Source organism: Lepidochelys kempii, chromosome 19, assembly GCF_965140285.1.
Source record: "Lepidochelys kempii isolate rLepKem1 chromosome 19, rLepKem1.hap1, whole genome shotgun sequence".
NCBI classification, from domain to species: Eukaryota; Metazoa; Chordata; order Testudines; family Cheloniidae; genus Lepidochelys; species Lepidochelys kempii.
In genome coordinates, this window is record NC_136398.1 from 12,948,996 (window position 1) to 12,968,580 (window position 19,585).

General features: G+C 51.8%; 1 protein-coding gene across 16 annotated transcripts in view; it reads left to right on the forward strand.

Moving 5' to 3' along the window:
• The first annotated feature begins 4,529 nt into the window (after positions 1-4,529).
• Positions 4,530-19,585, forward strand: part of PTPRU (protein tyrosine phosphatase receptor type U) — a 321,138-nt gene continuing 306,082 nt past the window's right edge. For 14 of the 16 annotated variants that reach the window (XM_073317468.2, XM_073317470.2, XM_073317476.2 and 11 more), the window contains exon 1: positions 4,530-4,758. In XM_073317468.2, the coding sequence (XP_073173569.2) occupies positions 4,686-4,758 (73 nt within the window). In that variant the 5' untranslated portion in view covers positions 4,530-4,685. Of the gene's footprint in view, positions 4,759-4,951; positions 4,999-6,689; positions 6,826-19,585 lie in introns of those variants that run through there. The other 2 variants (XM_073317483.2, XM_073317484.2) reach the window with 2 other exon arrangements.

Below are 19,585 nucleotides of genomic sequence, written 5' to 3' on the forward strand. Positions count from 1 at the left end.
CCAGTCCAGCATCTCCATGTTCGTGCTGCCGCTGGAAAGACAGCATCTTCACCGCAGAGCTCCGTGCTAGCCGGTGACCTGGCCCCAGCACTGGCCTGGTCTCTGGATGTGGCTTGTGCCTATGCAGCACTAAGTAGTTATGTGGAACCTTCCTGCAGGGCTGGCCTGGTGCTATGATTTTCTGAGAGGGATCTGATTTTCTGGATCTGCCCCCCCATCCCAAACAAACAAGCCCATTTTGCAAAAGTGGCAGGGCTGCTTTTCTATGCACTGAGCGGTATTTGGGGGTCAAGTGGGGAGGGGTACAGAACAGAAACTGGATAAAGCACCTTGTGTCTGCTGGCAGCACAAAGCAATGCGGAGGATGTGGCGTGCCTCAGCAGGGCTGGGTCTTTTCCTGGTGCGTTTGCAGGTGTGAATTACACCCATACGTTTAGCTGTCTAAACAGGGCAATCTGTCACATAGCGGCCAGGTGAACAGGAGCAAAGGACTACTCTTCTCCTCTGGGCTCGGTCAAGACACTCGTGTGTGTGGTGTGCACACCTACGTGCCCACCAGTGTGTGTTTGTGCGTCTGACTGTGCACCTATGTCCAGGGCTTAAATTCTCATAGAGTACTTCCCCGAGCCCACCATGGGAGGCGCTGGAGCTTGGGGTTTCAGCCCCACGGGTTTGAAAATATTTACCAAAGCTCTGCTCCTGACAGCTCCAGCTGAATTTAAGCCCTTCCTAGGTCTTTCCTGGGTGTATGTCTGCCTGTGACTCTTTGTGTGTGTCCACATGTGTCTGTATTTGTCTCTCTGTATGTAATAGTGTGCTGTCTGTGTGTTTGTCCCTGACTGTCTATCTAGTTGCACACGCTAGTGTGTGTCCATTTGTGTGTTTGTGTCTCTATGTGCTTCAGTGTTTGTCTGATTGTGTTTGTGTGTATCTGCATTTTTGTGTTTGCCCAAGTGTGTGTGTGTCATTGTGTCTGACTGTGTGTGTGCTGGTGCCCCTCCCACTGCTGTGCATGTGTGATGGACGGTCCATGGCTCTACATGAGAATGGCCATACTGGGTCAGACCAATGGTCCATCTAGTCCAATATCTTGTCTTCAAACAGTGGCTGGTGCCAGATACTTCAGAGGGAGTGAACAGAACTGGGCAATTATCAAGTGATCCATCCCCCACTATCCAGTCCCAGCATCTGGCAGTCAGAGGCTAAGGGACTCCCAGAGCATGGGGTTGCATCCCTGACCATCTTGGCTACTAGTTGTTGATGGACCTATCCTCCCTGAACTTCTCTAATTCTTTTTTGAACCCAGTTATACTTTAGGCCCTTACAACATCCCCTGGCAATAAATTCCACAGGTTGACTGTGCGTTGTGTGAAGTAGTACTTCCTTTTGTTTGTTGTAAACCTGCTGCCTATCTGCGGGCTGAGTGTATGTGGGTGAAACTTTCCAGTGCTGGCTTGTCCCTTTTCAATGATACTTTGTGTATTAACAACCCCAGTGCGAGTGCTCAGAACCAAGTTGCCCCTCCTGGCACTGCTCCTCCCACATGAGAGAGGCGTGCCTATTGCACAGGAAAGGCGGCTGGCCTGAGGACACTGGGATGCATTGGTGTTGCCACTTTGAGCCATGCAGGGAGTGTTGTAAAGTGAGGTAGGCCTGCAGGTGCTCTGTGCTGTAACATGCTGCAGAGCTGTTTCACCCCAATGAGCCCAGTGGGGTCATTCACGTATGTCAGGGTACTCACATATGTAAGTCTTTGCAGGATTGGGACCTAAATCTGTTCCTTGGTAACTGTCCCTATGGAGCAGTCCTGTCCATGTAATGCATCTCCCTTGTGCCCATCACCACAGCATCTGAGCTGCTGTGTTAGTCACCAGACGGCTGAGAAAGTGGAATACACTCGAGCAACAAACATTGGAAAACCTGCTGTTTGGGGCTCAGCCCCAACCCTCCAGCCCTCCCACGCTAGGAGACCCCAAGAGGCAAATTTCCAAAGAGCTCAGGCACTTGGCATTCATAACTGGGGCCCAGCGTCCCAAAGAGCCCCACGGCCAAGGTGTGCTCAATGGGGCGAGCAGCTCTTCCTGACATGCTGGCAGGATAGCCAGTGGCTGGGGAGACTCCTGTTGGCCAAGTCACCAGGTGTAAAGGCTGGTGTGGGGCTGTCTGCAAAAGATGTGTACCCACCCGCACACTGGGGGTGTGTAGTTTGGTTGTTTCTAAACGCACACTCAGAAGAAAGCTCCCTCGTACCCCCTCCATTTGTAAATAACTCTCTGCACAGACCCAATCACCACAAACACATAATTGCTGCATTCACCCACCCTCACAAATATCCGTTCCCTGGCACCCCCATACACTGCCTCTTCTCTCACACACCCCTATTACACACACAGGCCTCCCAAACACTCACAAGCACCCTTTCCACTCACCCACCAGTGCCCTTTTCACAACTGTGTGCAGAAGCCTCGCAGTCCGTTAAAAAATGCCCACAACACAATCCCCCCTCCACTCCCGCACCAAACAGAGCAAGGCACAGCCGTAATGTTACCTGCCTTTTTTTATCTGTTTAATTAGCTAATTTTCCACCCCATTTATCATCAGAGCCTTGGCTCCACAAATGAATCGCAGATTGCACTGACAGCCTGGCGCAAAAAAACCCCTGAATGTTTGGAAAATCATTTTCCTCCATCAAAGGGACCATGGAGGATGTCAGCTCACAATGACTTTGGCATCAGTGCCCACAAATGAGCCAATCTCCCCCACTCCTTGGAGACGGCTTCTTAGCCCTCCCAGGGCTGATTCAGTCAACGTCTTGGTGCTGCCTGAGTTTGAACTAGAGACTGGATCCAGTTTGCTTTCTCCTGCCTCCCTTTTTCTCGAGAAGGGGTAGGGATTTGTTCTTTGTATTTGCCCTTTTGCTTGCTCCTAGTTATCTTGGCTTCCTTGGATCTGCAGTGAATACCAGTCATAGCCACACCAGGGTTTGTTTCATTTCAAGCTCTCTCTTGTCACAATGTTGGCTTGTTTATTACACCTCATGTATCATCTCCCTGAGGCCTCTTCCAGCCCACTCTCTTCGCCCTCCCTTTGATCCAGAGACATATTTCTTCGCTAAGTATTATCAGGATGTATTTCTCCCACCTTCCCGCTCCACTCCCCTTAACTGCACAGCTAGACACTGCACTGGTGCGTGAGGGTCAATGGGCTGAATGGGAGGAAGTGGTAACGCTGCATCGTCTAGAACAAACCCTGCCCCAAGTCTCTGCATTCTTGGCCAAGAAGTTTCAAAGAAATGCCCCATCTGCGACCTCTTACTGAAACCTCATGCCTTGAGCCTGGCATACCGCTGTGCCCATGTAGAACTCAGCGACTTCACAGGAGCCCCATGAGGGCACAGGGGTCTGCCCACATGCTGTCCCTTGCAGGAGCGGGATCTTATTTATTTACGGCAACCCTAACCCTAAGCGCAGAGCTCCTCGGAGGTAGGCTGCAGTAATTTGACCCAGGGAAGCAGACACTAGATGAGACGCTGGGCAAGGCGAGTTCTCTTCCAGGTTCTGCTCCTGACCTGCTGTGTGAGCTTGAGCAGTCTCTAGTTTCCTCTCAGTCTGATCCAGTTAGACTGTAAGCTACTGGGGGTAGGGAGAGTCCGTTGCTATGGGTATAGGCACCACTTGGCCGACGGGTCTGAGCTGGGCCCTCTGTGGCAGACCAACGATATTAGTGCAGTATGTACTGACTGATTGCCATGTCTACCATCCATATACCTATGTCTATGCCCTCCCCATGGAAATGAGTCCCTGTAGGCCTTCCCACACCATAGTACACATGGCGGAGACCTACCAGAAGCTCCCATCCCTGCCAGGACAGGATGTACTTCCCCGGTAGGGAGTGGAACCCCTAACACTTGATCTTAGCCCAACTTGAACATGCAAGTTGCCTGCACTTTGCCAGCTGCCTGCAGCACCAAAGGACGGGAATTCCCACCCGCAGCCTGCCTGGCTGGGTCTGCCCGCAAGACCGGGGGTTGGGATACCAACCCGGTGGGGAGGGTGTTTGCTAAAGCTGCCAGGCCTGGGGATGTTAGAGGACTGAGGTTACAGAGCAGAGTGGCTGGATTCTCTAGGGCAGCGGTTTTCAGCCTGCGGACCCTGCAGGCGGCTGCAGACTCCCTCTAAAGAATCCAAAGTGGGGTTTTTTTTTTTTTTAACCCCAGGAAAGCTGATGCCCAAAGAAATCTGTTCGTCTTTAAGGTGCCACCGGACTCCTCCTTGTTTTTGTGGATACCGACGGACAGGGCGACCCCTCCGATACCAGACTCTGTCTCAGATTCCCCAGCGGGTCCGCATCTCCATTCCAAAGGTTTTAGGGGTCTGCAGGGGGGGTTGAAAACCAGCGGGCTGGGGCTGGCAAAGCGCAGGTGCAGGCCTGGCTCTGGCTCTCCTCGGGCTGCGCTGGCCTTTCTCCTCCAGCAGGGGGCGCCCTCTGCCTTTCCCATCCTGCCTCCGCCCCGCCCCTCCGCTCCGCCCCGACGTCAGCGGGGTGCTCGGCTGGAGGTTCGGTCCCGCTCCGGCTCGTCCGGCTGGAATTGGGGAATGAGGCGCCTCGCCCGGCCACTTCGCTCCGCGAGAGCCCGGGAACCAGCGGGGGCCAGGGCCGGGCTTCCCCGCTGGATCTAATGCACCATGCACAGCGCTCGGGCTTTGATCTTCGTGTTAACCTTCCAGATCTGCTCTCTGGAAACGGAGGCGCCGACAGGTCAGGCTTCAGCCCCGGGTTGCCCCCGCCCGGCCCGGCCCGGGGGTGCGGACGGGACCCCTCCCCGGGAGAGCTGGCTTCCCCCCCCTCTTTCCTGCACAACTTGTTTCTCTCCCCCCCGCCGCCCCCGTTCCTGGGAACTTGTGGTTTGGAGCCGGGTCTTTCCTCGCGGGGCGAAGCTGGGGATGGAAACGGGCTCGTTTGCCCTGCACCGGACCGGCGGGCTTGGGCGGTGACTCTGTGAGTGGGCTCGGGGCGATTCTCTGGCCGGGCTGTGAAATCGGAGAAGTTTCTTGTTGCCGCGGCTAAAATATTAACCACCGCGTAATGAAGCTGGGGAGAAACTCAAGTTAGCGGGGTTTTAACTCCTTGTCCCCCCCCCCCCCCGGCGACCCCAGCTTTTCTCCTACGGGGAGTTCCCCTGGCGGGGCTGATGGTTCGCGGGGCTGGCAGGTATCTGAGATCGGCTTTCTTTCCTCTGGGCGATGTGGTTGCCTTTTTTTTTTTAAAGGAAGAGAAATCCAAAAGCATGGCTCCCCTCCTGTTTGGGTTGGTAGCTTTTGTTATGGTTATTTATGGTGGAGCCGGGCAGCTCCAGGTTTGAAAACAGCTTGCAAGGGAATGCTCGGCTGCTCATCGTCCAACTTGCAAATCCAGGTGCAAAAGTGTTCCGCTTGAGAAGTGGGTTTTGTCTCCCCCCTCCCCCTCCACTTCTTCGGTTTTTAATTATTACCTTCCCAGCAAAAAAGGGTAGCTTCCCCGCCCTCCGGGGTCTTCCTGTCTGTGCTACTTTTGTCCTACCGACTCATAGCGGTGTTGTTAGGGCGGCGTGGGGGGAAAGTTCTCTGGTTATGGGGAGAAAAATGCTGGAGTCTTTATTGCATCGGATTTCAGCCGCTCTCGGGGCCTGGGGTAGGGGGTTCCCGCTGGCTGAACGCAGCGTTATCCCAGGGGGAGAGCCAGGAGCGTGGCTGCTTACAAACGCCAGACGCAGTTCCCAGCAGCTGGGTAACTAGCTGGGCAACTTTCCCCCTTCCTGAGCCTCCTTCGCTGGTGGCCGCGGGAGACACAACATGCCAGACACTTTTTTTTAAAAAAACTAGCCTTGATCAGGAAGAAACAGATGAACTTTGAACCCCAGTTCTGAGAGCAGAGCCATCTCTGAGTTGGAAAGATCAAGTCTGCAAACTGATGTGGCGATGGCAGGGTTTGTGTTTGTACTCTACTGAAGACATGCTCAATAAAGATCCAGGTCCTCTCCTCTCTCCCCTCGCTAGCAGGAAGAAACTGGAAAAAATGAAAGGCCTTTAGCAAAGAAAAGGCACCGAATGGAGTGACGGTGTTGGATTACTGCGCTCTTCTTTTAAATTGCTCATCCCTGTAGCATCTGGGCTGTCCAAATTAACATTTAGTTCACCACAGTTATTTATATTATTATTAATAATCATCATCATCATCAAATACTCATCTGGCAAAACAAGTTAATTTAAGTTGTTTATTTGAGGTGCTACATTTTTAATGCAGTTTCTCCTGCTGGAAAACTACCCTAAGGGTTTGAGGATCCAGTGCAGGTGTGAAGGTGGGGCAGAGGGATAAACTGGTTTCAGCCAGAAACCCATTTTCTCTGGGATAGGAAAGTCTCCCCATATTTTTCTTTCATTGTTGCATTTATTTAGGAGACTCAGAAACCCCTCCCTTATCCGTACCTGAGCTGGCCGGTTTCCTTTGTGTGACTGCATGTACAGCCTTCGCTATTAGGGGAACCCTGCTAGCTTCTGCTAGTGAAGAGGATAAGGCTGGCGTGTGCAGCCTGTTAGAGGCCAAATCCAGGCATGATAATGCATGTTTGCATGTATAATTGTTCTCAGGGCATCACGAGATGAGGGGGAAACAGTCTCTTAGCTCCTGGCTGCATTTCATTACCCATTGCAACAGAGCGACAGTTATTCCATTTGGAACGCAGAGCTCCGAAATGCTGTTGAGGATGCCAGCTGTATCCTCATCCCCGGCTGTGTCAGTTGAACGAAAGAGCAGGCAAGGTTTGCAATAGAGGTGTGCATTCTGCAGGTAGGTTTATTCTAGCGCAAGCTAGTGATCCTCAACTTTACCTCTGATCCCAGCTAGTTGAAAGGCTGGGGTCTTAGAGGATTTCTGAGTCTCTCTGCTCTGGTCATTCCCGGTCTCTTTTTTTACATCCCCGCCGTTAAGGTGCATTTAGGGGCACTGTGGCAGCACTTGCATAACAAACCTTATTTCTCAGGCAGTTAATAAATGTGCTGTTAAAAGAAGGAAAAGAGATTCTCAGGGCTGAAGCTTCCTGGACAAAGACTCAGCCCAGAGGCAGGCTGTTTAGAAGAGATGAGTTCAATGTAAGTGGGTGCATATACAGTGCACAGACATGCGTTGTATTTGATTGTCTCCCAATTTTGGATGCTTCTGTAACTCCTGAGGAACTTTGTTTTTCTGTCTGAGATTTTGCTGGCCCTTCATTCACATCCTGTGGCTTCAGACACATCTGGCTGGTTTTGGTCACCCTCTGACTCTATGTGTATGTACTTCCCCTCCGTTCCTGTGTACTAACTGTTTTGAATGACCATTGGGCTAGGGTTGGAAGAGGGGATGGTGAGAGGTGGGGTTCGGAGCAGACAGGATCTCTTGCCTGTTGCAGACCCTTCTGGGAAAGGCAGTGGATTTTTTTTTTTGTTTTGTCAATAGATAAGGAAATTTAAATACAAAAATCTCAGTGACCACCCCTCCCCCCCAATATTCTGCTGCATCATAGAAATTAGATGAAGAGGACCATTAAGCCCCATGCCTGGCCAGTGCAAGTTTACTTCCTATTGTGTGTTCATCCTGCCTTGTTTTAAACGTCCCTAGATTGGGGCTCCCACCACTCTCCTTCGAGGGCAGTCCACAATAGAGGAGGAGTTACTGTCAGGATGTTTTCCTTCTCTTATATTTAAATTCTCCCTTTCTTGATTCATTCCAGTACTCTTGCATTTACACTCTGTGAACTACTCTGAATAATTCCTCTCCTTCTACTAAAAACAACAAAGAGTCCGGTGGCACCTTAAAGACTAACAGATTTATTTGGGCACAAGCATTCATGGGTAAAAACCCATGAATGCTTGTGCCCAAATAAATCTGTTAGTCTTTAAGGTGCCACCGGACTCTTTGTTGTTTTTGGGCATACAGTCTAACACGGCTACCCCCTGATACTTGTCTCCTTCTTGTGTTTACACCCTTCAAATAGCTGTTGGTTTGTTATAACGTCCCTCCAAACCCAACCCATGGGTGGTACTTTAGAGGAGATGCACTGGCTACATGTGGCAGCAATGTGGGGACATTGAGTAGGTAGGGGATGCAGCACTCAACAGGTTAAAGAACGTGTAGGTGGCACCAAAATGCACCAAATCTGGGGAAGTTCAGGCGGATGCTCTATCTGCAGCCTGCGCTGTGGAGTTGCTGGATGTAAACGCCCGCTCGGAATGCAGTGATGGTGCCACAAGTCCTCCTTTTCTTTTTGCGAATACAGACTAACACGGCTGTTACTCTGAAACCAGTGATGGTTAAAATACTGCAGTGATCCCATTGTCGGCTTTTGTGCTTTGGGTGGTTACTGTGGAAGACCTGTGTGTTTTTGTTTATACAAGGGCTGGCTCTGTTTGTATCCAAGTTCCAGCTGCATGTATTGTTCTGAGTATCGTGGCCATTACCAGCCCTCCCCCCTTCCTCTTTTCCCACAGCACAACCAGGAAATACAAATTTAGTTAAATCACAGGGCTGTTTTTTTATCCTAAAAGGGGGCAGGGGGAGGCTTGCCAAATTCTAATAGTTCTCAGAGCAAATGGACTGGAGCATAAACCTGCCAGCAGACGGGATTTTACCAGGGAGTGGGGCTCCAGCCAGAGAACAGCTTGTGCTGCACAATTTGGATCTTGTGTGTTTGACTTTAGGGCTCTGCTTCGGCCCTTTACAGAGAAGCCCAAAATCATCCAGATCCTGCAACCATTGCAACATTAAGCTCTGGGCCACCCTCCTGGACCTGATGGCCGGTTTGGGGCCTGGATTTGGATCTGGGATTGGGTTAGGATTTGGACCTACCCTTGCTCCCTGTAGTGTTCGAGGGGGTTAGGAATAGGGTTTCTAGTTGGGGCTCATCCCTGTAGAACAGAATGGTCAGTTGTGTCCTTGCAATGTGCACTGGTTTGTCAGCTTTCTCTCCCCTTTCCCTGTGGTGTGTCTTCCTGGAGGCCTAAGCCCAGAGGGGAGTGGCCTCCGGGGCAATCTGAGCGGGTTCTAATGCCTCCCGCAAGCTTTGGAACAATAACTCTCTCCTAAAGAACCCTGCTGTTAAATTTTTATATACAATTTGCTTGATAGTTTGTCTTTATTGGGATCTAATTAGAATTTTACCAAAGAAGCATTTTTCCCTCCCCTTGGGCCACATTAAAATCAAGAAAAGCTGCTGTCTCGGAAATATGTCATTGGGCCCTGCTGGCATGGGAGCGTAAACTCAACCTGCAAGGAAACTGACCTACTCTGGGAGTGGAGGAGGAATAAACAAAACAGGAGGGTTGTGGGGGCGGGGAAGGAGGGGGAATTTCACAACAGTTCAGACACGGCTTCGGCTTTCTTGGGAAATGTTTGTGGGCTTGGAGCGCCGGTTTGGCTTGAATATTAATAGTGTCAGTGAACTTTTCCAGACGTCGTAAGAATGGTGGGTGCTGTAATTAGGAGGCCTGGAGAGATTTCATGTATTAATAATGATCTTCCCAAACTGAGTCTTGAGGACATGGTTTTCTGCACGGCCCTTTTTTACTGGGATTATTTTTAAGGCAGTTAGTCAAATGAGCACAGAATGCCAAGGATCCTGGACAGGGCGAGCTGATGCTGCTAGTCCGGCGGCAGCTCTGTGGCTATTTCCACAAGACGGGTGATGCTGCTCCGCCACGTTGCCAAGGATCAGAGCTCCACAAAGCATCTGAAGGTGGCTGGAGAAATTCCAAGCATAGTAATTTGCTGCTCCTGGATTGTAATTGAAATCTAACTCTTAATTAGTGAGCAATCACAGTTTTTCAGAGGCTCTCCAGGCACTTTATAGGCACTGAGGGCCTGATCCAAAGCCCATTGACATTAAAGGAAAGGCTTGTATTGATTCTGAATGGGCTCCGTGTCAGGTCCCGATGCCAGAGGCATCATGGCCTAAAGGTTTAATAAAGCAGCAGTGGGAATCCAAAGAGCTTGATGATGGTTCTGTCTCTTGGGGTGAGAGAATGTCACTTTGGCCCAGATCCTTAAAGGTATTTAGGCACCTCAGTCCCAATAGTAGTATCAAAATACCTTTGAGGATCTGGACCTTTACCACTCTGTGCCTCAGTTTCCCCATCTTTAAGTCTGGGATGTTCACCCATATGCCACAGGTGCTGTGAGCTCAGTTAATTAATGTTTGCAAAGCACTCAGAAGGGAGTTGATGGGGCTATAGAAGAGCAAAATATTGCTTGGTCTTGCTGCATGGCGGGCTGAGGCAGGTTGTGATCATTACCCTAATTTTACAGATGGAGAAACTGAGATACAGAACGGGGAAGGCTCAGATGCACAAAGAAATTTCGGCATGTAGGTCCCATTGATTCCAATGGGAGTTAGGTGCATAAATACCTTTGGGAATCTGGGCTGAAGTGACTTGCTCAAGGCCTCACACAGCGAATTGGTGGTAGAGGTGGGAATGGGAACCAGGCATCCTGGCCTGGAGCTATTAAACCACGCTGCCTAACAGCGAACACCATATCTGACGTGCAGTGTTCGCCTTTAAAGACAAAGAAACCTGCATGCGGTCCACACACTGGTTAATTGATTTCACCGGTGGCCACTGGCCATAAAATGATGACCTATAATACTGGAGAGCATTACTGTGGATGATGGATCACTGAACCATGAAGTAGCTGGGACTCCCAGCAGCCCTCCCATTGCTCTCTAACAAATGATCAGGGGGTGGAAAGGAAAGGAACGTGTCCAGCTTTTGCCGAGGCCCCTGTTGCAAAGAGAGCCATGCTGTGGCTGAGGGGGGGTGGGGGTGGGAAATATCACCGTGAACTTGTCATTGGGATAACTGGCCTGTTATTGTTGTGGGCTTACAGGGCTGCTCTCTGGCTTTCTGCCAGAATCCACTGGTGGGTGTGGAAGAGCTAGGGAGCTGCCTGCACGTACTGCTGCTCCTAGGGATTGATTTTGAGAGGGGCTGAGCACTTTCCACTCATTGCAGGCTGGGCACCTCCCAGGGTGATTATTAGTAGCACCTAGAGGCCTTACATGAGCATCAGGACCACATTGTGCTTGGCCATGTACACACACACACTCTGAGAGTCCCTTCCCTGAAGCGCTTACAATCTGAATAGATGAGACAGACCAAGGAGGGAGAAACTGAGGCACAGAATGTTGAAGTGACTTGCCAAAGGTCACCCAGAAGGTTGGTGGCAGAGCCGGGAACAGACCCCAGGTCTCTCGATTCTCAGTGCAGTGCTCTACACACTGGACCATGCTACCCCTCACCCACAGAGGCATGAAGGACTGGGTCTGTACTGCAACGTCTGGCGGCAGAGAACAGCAAAGCCCAATTAATGCAGCTGGATTGCCTTTTTTCTGTGCAGTGTCTCTTCCTGCCACTATTTCAGGCATTGTTTCAGCACTCCAGTGTGTGTATGCAGATTTATTTTGCCAGATTACTAAACTCCGATAATCACATCTATAATCCACCACTGCCTGTAATGGGCTCATAAAAGGATAATAATGGGGGATTTACCATTGTTCACAGCGAGACGACAACGTCAGCTCAACACAAGAGGCAGAAAAGGGTTTTTATTATGGACTCTTTGGGGAGTGTAATGTGTGTGTGTGTACACGCTTCAAATGAAATTGTCCAAAGCCTGGAGGAGGGCAGATCTGCGTATGGCCAGAAGCAGGAAATGCATCTGAATCTGGTTTGATGAAGTGCTGGGTAAATGGATGGCACCGTGTGTGTGCTGGGAAACGGAGAGGAAGTACGGTGAGCCTAGATAATTTCAGACTGGAAAGAGATAAAGGCAAGACATATAGTGCTCCAGTCTAGACATCAGGACTCTGGGCAGGGGGCGGGCTATACCTGGCTCCCGTGTACCCCTGAGTAGTCACTTCCCCTCTTGGTGCATCAGTTTCCCAATCCGTACAATGAAATGAATGGCACTTGCCAGCCTCCGCCAAGTGCTTTCTACAGATGCCGAGCTGCCGTGAAGGTGAAATAGGACCATTCTGATCTTGGTTACGCTGGTGTAAATCCAGAGGAACTTCACTGATGTTAGAGGAATTACTCTGGGCATAGGCACCAACTCTTGGGTGCTCCAGGGCTCCAGCACCCCTGGGAAAAAAAATAGGGGGTGCTCATCACCCCCTGGCCACAGCTATTTGGCAGTGCCACTGATCAGCTGTTTGGTGGCTGGCGGGTTGGTGGGAGCCTCGGGGGAGGGGGTGGAGTTGGGGCGGGGCCTTGGGGCGGACTAAAATGATGTGCCTTATTCCCCTGCTCACTCCCTCAAAATCCTGCTGTGAAGTTGAAGGCTTATTAAGTCCCCTTGTGGGATACATTGGTTTTCTTAAGTTCCCTTGGCTTCCTGCCCCTCAGGGCTCTGCTCCTTGGCTGGCTGGATTGGGATCTCTCCTACCTCTGCCTGTGTAGACGGAGCTGTTCCCCTGTTGGTGTCAGGCTGGTTCTCGCCCTGTGTATTTGGGGCTGGTAAAATTCCAGTCAGTTGCCGTGCAGTGGGGTCTTGGAACTTGCAACACTTGGCAGGCAGAAAAATATCTGCTCTGGAGCTGGCTCTTGACTCTGTTAGAAGTTTTCTTGGCAGGCTCAGCTGGCTGCCCGGATATGACAAGAGGGGCAGATGGAACCAGCTACAGCTGTAAATCCCTCATTAGACGAGGCCTAGAAGCTGCCTCTAGTTAAGGGGCGGAGAAAGGTGACTGGAGCTGCTGCAAATGGCTCCTCTGTAGTGTTCTTCCCGTAGCCTGAGGGCTTCTGCTAGGAAGGGTTATCCTGCTTGCTTAGCGTTCTCGGCGCTGCCATATGGGAGACCTGGATTTGATTACTGGTCCCAGCTTGAGTGATGCTGGGTGGGGTCTGTGGGGGATCAGGAGCGCATCTTTTCTCCCCCGTCTGGGCCTCGCAGCGTGTATCTTGTGTTTTTCGCCAGAGGCTCTCAGAATGCAGGAATCCTCTTGCAGCACCCTGGCAAAGCAGACTGGAGTTCTTCATTACCCCATTTTACAAGTGAGGGAAACTGAGGCCCAGAGGCCTCACTTGGGATTGGAATAAATCTGTGGCAGAGCCAGGAATAGAACCCAGGAGACCTACATCCTCAGTCTGTCCTCTCTAAACACTAGAAGACTCTACTCCTTCCCCAGAGCTGGGAATAGAACCCAGGCATCCTGACTCCCATTCCCCCAGCTCCTTCCCTTCAGAGCACATTGTAATTCTTGCTATTCATTAAAATTTTACAGTGACTAAACTGTCTACAAAAATTTGTATTGTGTTTAGGACAGAAAGTGCCCATGGAGAGACCTTCGGAAGGGGATTGTAAAACTGGGGAGATTAATTTTTAATTCAAAGGGACTCTCCAGTGAGCCCCTCCAGTCTGGTAAGGAGCATTGTTCATTGACTCGAAAGGACAGTGGTGGCTGTGATGGGGGTTTAAGGAGGAAGAAAACTGATTCAAGTGTAGCTTAGAATCAAAAGTAGTAAGGTAGTAGACTTTAAACCTGCCTTGGATTTTGGGCAGGCATTGGATTAGTACCATAAGATCTGCTCAGTTGGGGCCACTTGCAGTGCATCATATGATTGATTGCTCCTCTCCTTTCTTTGGTGATTTGAGCAGCAGAGACATAGTTAACAGTGTGGACCTTTTAAATTGGCATCATTATGTTTCAGAGTCAATGCTCCACTGCATGAATAGGAGCACCTTCCACCCTTCTCGGGGCTCTTGTCTGAGGCTGTCTGCAGGTACGGGCAGATCTGGAAATACACCTTTACAGCCTTAAGGGGCAGAGACGTATGTTTTCTTTAAGTGAAAGCTTAGCTGCTGGAGTGCAAGGAGGCAGCCTGTAGGAGCAATGCACTGGATCGCTGAACCACTGCAAACTGCCCTCTGACTCAGCCCTTGCATTAGGGAACTGGTAAAGGCAATCGCACCTCTGGTCAGCCAGTTTGTGTGCCTGCGATCCAAACCTCTGCTCAGGGTAGGGGAGAACATGCCCTTATGGAGGGCTGCATAGCGCCAATCATTTGCTTTTCTGCTCCCTAGCCGGTGGGTCGGCGGAGAGGGCAGGAATGGAAGCCTGAAATGAAGCCTAAACTCAGCCATTTAGACGCGGTGGGCTGGTTTCTGGTCTCGGCTGGTCGGTGTAACTGCGGAGTCACCCCATGAGTTTCAGGAGGGTTATTCTGGATTTTCACAGGATGGAATGAGATCAGAAGCTGCCCCTTGGCTAGCAGCTGCCAGGCAGGGTCGGTGAGCTCTAGAGACTGTTTGCAGAGAACGTACCATGCTGCAGTGGCAGTTGGAACTTGGAGGCAGCAGGTGTCCTGTGCAGGGTTATAATTGCATGGCGCTTTCCCCCGCCCCCTGTTGTGCTATGGTTCGTATAAAAACATAAACCCAGCCAAAGGTTGCAAATCTCTCATTCTCCTGAATAGCTTTGATAGATCCCCTGAAACTTCATTGATCGCCAAATAAGAAATACAGTGGTTGTTAAAGTGTCCCTCCTCCCTGCGCTCCCAGTGTTTTGCATTACCAGCCCGGGTGCTCTTTTGACAGCTGAATTGTTTGTACTCTAACAGTCTCCAGGCACACGGTAATGCAGCGGGCCTGTCAGCTGCTGGAGTTGAACAATACGCTCCTGGCATAATTACCCAGAAGCCGTTCACACTTGGATTTGACTGCATTAGCTGCAATTAGCAAATACAATATTTTGGTTTGTAGCTTTCATTGACAAATAGATCTCCTCCCTCCCCCGCCCCCATCCCAAACTTTCCTGTGCATTGTCCTCTGCTTATGTTGCCTGCTGGCTGCCCCTGAGCACGCAGGAGCTGTTCCTGGACTAATTCTGCAGTGTGTGGGACTAGTGGTTAGAGGTCCCGGGGGTGGGGAAGGGGCTCTGATACTGGGCACCAATACAGCAACTTAGATAACACAAACGTCTCTCATCCCAGCTCTGAGTGAGTGTTGTTTCCTCTGGTCATTAGGAGGACTGGGAACTAGGGGTCGGGTTCTTTTCCTGAGTCTGCCACTGACCTGTTGTGTAACCTTTGGCAAGTCGCTTCAACGCTCTGGACCTCTTTCCCCTCCCACTCGCATGTAGACTTAAAGCTCTTCAGGGCAGGGGCTGTCTCTCGTAGTGTATACATACGGTACTTAGTACAGTGGGGCCCCTGTCTTGGTTGAAGCCTCTAGGCACTATTGTGATAGAACCATACGTGATCATTCGTATCCAGCCGGTGTTTGTGTGTGTTCTAGGGGGGCGCCCCTGGCTCAGAGCTGCTGTTGCAGGGTCTATTCACTCCCTTTGCCGGCGTCTCCCTTGCCACTTGCGTGTATCAAGTCCTTGACTTGTGTGCATGTGTTTGAGCATCAGGCCCTTGCTGTGGGGCCTGTAGGAAAGGACCAGTCTGGCAGCTGCCGCTTGAGTGTTCTGGCCCCTTCGATAGCACTAGCGTTGTTTGGGGCCCAGAGTGCATAGGTTACTGTGGCCCCCCAAGCCAGCTGGGCCCCCTCGCTGTGCTGGGGCAGCTCTATTGTCTGGGCTAAGTGAGTGGGAAACGCCCAGCAAACACATTCCCTTTGTCAGGCCCAGCTCTGGGATTGGGATCAGAAAGTTTCTGTTTGGCTCTGACCTGCCCCCGACACGCCTTCCCAACCGTCACCCGCAGGGTCTTCATCAGAGCGCCGGAGCGTGAAAGCTGATCCCGAAGCAAGCTGCAGCAGTGACCGCTTGGGGGAGGAGAGATGGGGCTGGATCGGGACCTTCCCCAAGTAGGGCTCCGGATCCCAAGCTGGCAGCCCTGTCTCAACATAGAGCGTTTGGGATGGGCACCATGCTAGCAGCCCTCCGGTGCTGGGAACAGATCCCAGCTCTGGGTTATTTAGGGGGCAGCTGTGCCTTCAGATGCAGGTGGGCCAAAGTCAGCAACTTCTGTGCTCTCTGTCTCCAGGGCTGGGCCCCCTGGCTTTGTAAATCCTAAATTCAAAGCTCTCTCCCCTGCCCCCCAGGCTTGTGAGGCTGGCAAGCCCCTAGCTAGTGATCTCCACTGCCACGTCCCCAGCCATGGTGCAAGGCCAGCACTGCCCATCTGGGCGATGTCCCTGAAAACGACAACAAGCAGCAATAAAGTCTTGAGTGAGTCCAGCACGGGGCAGGGACTGTGGCTTTATGGCCCCGCAAAAGAGAGGTGTGTTTATGATGAGAGAGCAATCACAATGTGACATCCTTGTGGAGACAAGGCGCCGGGTGGCTGTGGCTAGCCAAGATCAAACTTGTCCCACTAGTTGTAAGGAGAGTGGTCAGTTTGGATGAGCTATTACCAGCAGGAGAGTGAGTTTGTGTGTGTGTGTGTGTGGCGGGGGGGGATGAGAAGGCCCACCTTGATTATCATACACATTGTAAAGAGAGTGGTCACTTTGGATAGGCTATTACCAGCAGGAGAGTGGGATGGGAGGAGGTATTGTTTCATGGTCTGTGTATAATGTCTTCTGCAGTTTCCACAGTATGCATCCGATGAAGTGAGCTGTAGCTCACGAAAGCTTATGCTCAGATAAATTGGTTAGTCTCTAAGGTGCCACAAGTACTCCTTTTCTTTTTGCGAATACAGACTAACAACTAGTTTCAGAGTAACAGCTGTATCAGCTAGTTACCTCCTGGTGAAAACGACTTGGGCCCCCTCTCTGGTCAGACTCTACAGCACGCTAGTGATCTCGGTGTATGAATGTGCAAAGATGTAGCCGTGAGTCCGTGCAGCGCCCAGGGCAATCTCTCTTAGGGCTTTCCATGTTACTGTGATCCAGACAATAATGAAACTGGCTTAGGTTTGGAGACCTGTGCCCGCTTTGCACCCAGCCAGGCACCAAGATGCTTGCCTGTCCTGTAGGGAGCGCCCCCCCTAGATCCCAGAGCGAGGCTCTGCCGCAAGGAGGTGTTTTCACACTCCCTAAAACCCCCCTTGGGTTCCGGTCTTTAACCGGGTCACACTCGTTGTGATCCGCTCTGCAATTAGTCACCGTGTTCTCTGCCTGGCTGGGGAAGGGTTAACCCCACCAGGTCTGCCGCTCGCCCCAGGACGCCGCCAGGCATGTAACACGTTCATGTGCGCTGTATTTTCTGAACAGCCTGGTTCAGGCTCCATTTCTTCACCTGGTTTTTGGGGTAAGGGAGGGGGCTTTTATTTTTTTTCTCCCTCTTTTACATGGCTTTAAAAGCTCTGCATGTTCTGCTTCTCTCATACTGGCCGCAGGGTCATCTCCTTGCCTGACAGCTCTTCAGACCAGGAGTCTGGGACTGGCCACGGGCTGAACGTGTCAGTGTAGGGTGGATCTGGGGGTTCGTCCACACGATTGATTGAATGATTGGGTTCTGGTTCCTGCTGCCAATATCCTCTGTCTGACTCCCTCCCCTAATGTCTCCTGCCTTGGGTCTACCTCCTGTGGGCTCCCTCTGGTGTATTCCACCCTTCCCTCTGCCAGGAAGATGATGAGGGTGCGCTGGGTCATGTTGTCACTTTCCGACGTGTGTTCTGCAGCTGCAGACGGGGGGGCAGGATTGCCTGGGCTGGCCATGGCTGTTTGCCCAGGGGCTGCCAGGGTCTTCCACTGTGGACATGCTGGGGCCTTCTGATCCTTCCTCCTGCCAGGGTTTGAGCTAGTTTGGGTTCAGTCTCCCCTCTCCCTTGTGTCCCCCCAACTTCTCCAAAGCTCCCATTAGCTTCCTCCCTTCCACCCTCTTCCTCCTCATCGCTGCTGATCCCAGCTCTGGCGCTGTGGCCCGAGAGGGCATTGTGTGGAAGGCAGATTGAACTGTTGGCGTCCAGGGGTGTTTGGTTTGCCCAGTGTAAAGAGAGGGGCTCTTGGTTCACACTGTTCCTTTCCTGTCTGGTGGTGCTTAGGTTGGGGCAGATTCTCTGGCCACCTCCTGGCCTGCAGGGATATTTTTTTTCCAGGGCTTGATCTTGCTGCCCTACCTGCCATGAACAGTGGGTCTCCCACCTGAGGAAGGACAGCAGATTCTGGGCCTCGGAGCATCCCGCGGGAGCCTGGGAGTGCCCCATTGCATTGGAGACTAATCCTGGAGACTGGGGCAGCTGTTGCCAGGTGCTGTCCCCCAGGCCTCAACCTCTGCTTGTCTCCTGGCATCCGAAGCGTCACTAATGCCCAGGGATTTGCATCTTGTAGCGTTTTCCCCTCAACTGCCTCTTAGACCTGCGAGGGGAGCTTTCATCGCAAACAAGCCCTTGTCCCGGAGGGCCAGGCACTTAAAATCGGAAGCGACCGAATGTAATGCACAAAGGCTAGGCCTGGCTTGGCATGGGAGGTCCCTGCGTGAGGCTTGCTGCAAACTGGCCTGAAGGCTTTCTGGGTCAGATCCAGTGTCCCCAAACTGGAGAGCTTTGCTCCTGAACTCGGAGGACTCTATCCTACAGGCTGGGGCACGTTGATGGGGAGATGGGGCTCGGAGGGGGGAGATAGGAATTTGGATCCATTCCCCTAGTGGTATCCAAGTCAGCAGTTTGCAGCTGTAACAGGGAGAGCACCAGGGCTGTGTGGGGTGGAGGTTAACCGGGGTCCAGAGCTGGAGATGCGGCTCTAACTCGTTACCAGGCCTGTGGTGCTAAGGGCAGGGCTGCTGGGATGACGCACTGAGGTTTCCTCGCTGAATTCAGTGCCCAACAACGGTGCTGCTTTGACGGTCCTGGAGAACCAAGTCTTCTCTCCTCTGGACTTTACCATCGCCCTCCCTAGCAACGAACAAGCTGGCCGCTGGCCTGTGCTGCATGGGCCGGGAGTTCAGAAGTGCTGGACATCCAGGATGCTAATTGGAGTCTCTGGGAGCTGTAAAGTCAGGCCCTCTATCTATATATGGCCCTCATCACTGGAGTACGTATGGAATTCCCAGATGCTAATTAACTTCTCACAGCCTCCCCTGTGAGATAGGGAAGGGTTAATACTCTCAGCAGATGGGGTGCAGAGTACAGGCATGCAGCGAGTCTGTGGTGGAAGCAGGAATTGAATCTAGATCTCCTGGGTCCCAGTCCAGTGTTCGACCCTGCTGTTGCCTGTGGGGTTAAGTTTCCACCAAGTTGCCCTGCCAGTGTTCTGGACAGTCCCCACTGGGAGACAGAAGTGGTGTTGGATCAGTCCCTCTCTCTGGAGAGCCGGTTGGGGTGGCGATTGTCCTGCTAGCTGGGAATTGGGCTGAGACCCACCAACCTCGCTGTACCCATGTTAGCAGCCAGGACAAGAAGAGATCTGGTTTTTATTGCTACTCTGGGCTGAGTGTTAGATGGGAATTTCTGACGGAGAAAGACCTGTGTAGAACTGGAGCGGACGGGCCGCCTAGCCCTGTCGTTTCTCGGGATGCTGAGGTCAGAAACTCAAACTCTTTATATGTGCCACCGTCCATGAGACACGTGCTGCCACCCAGGTGATCTTATAAGGCAAACACCTGTCCCTTAATTAGCCCCAGACCATGGGGGTAGTGCTTAACTCTTTGAATGCCAGGTTCTAAGAAGCCTCTGGATTTTTAGTCTGA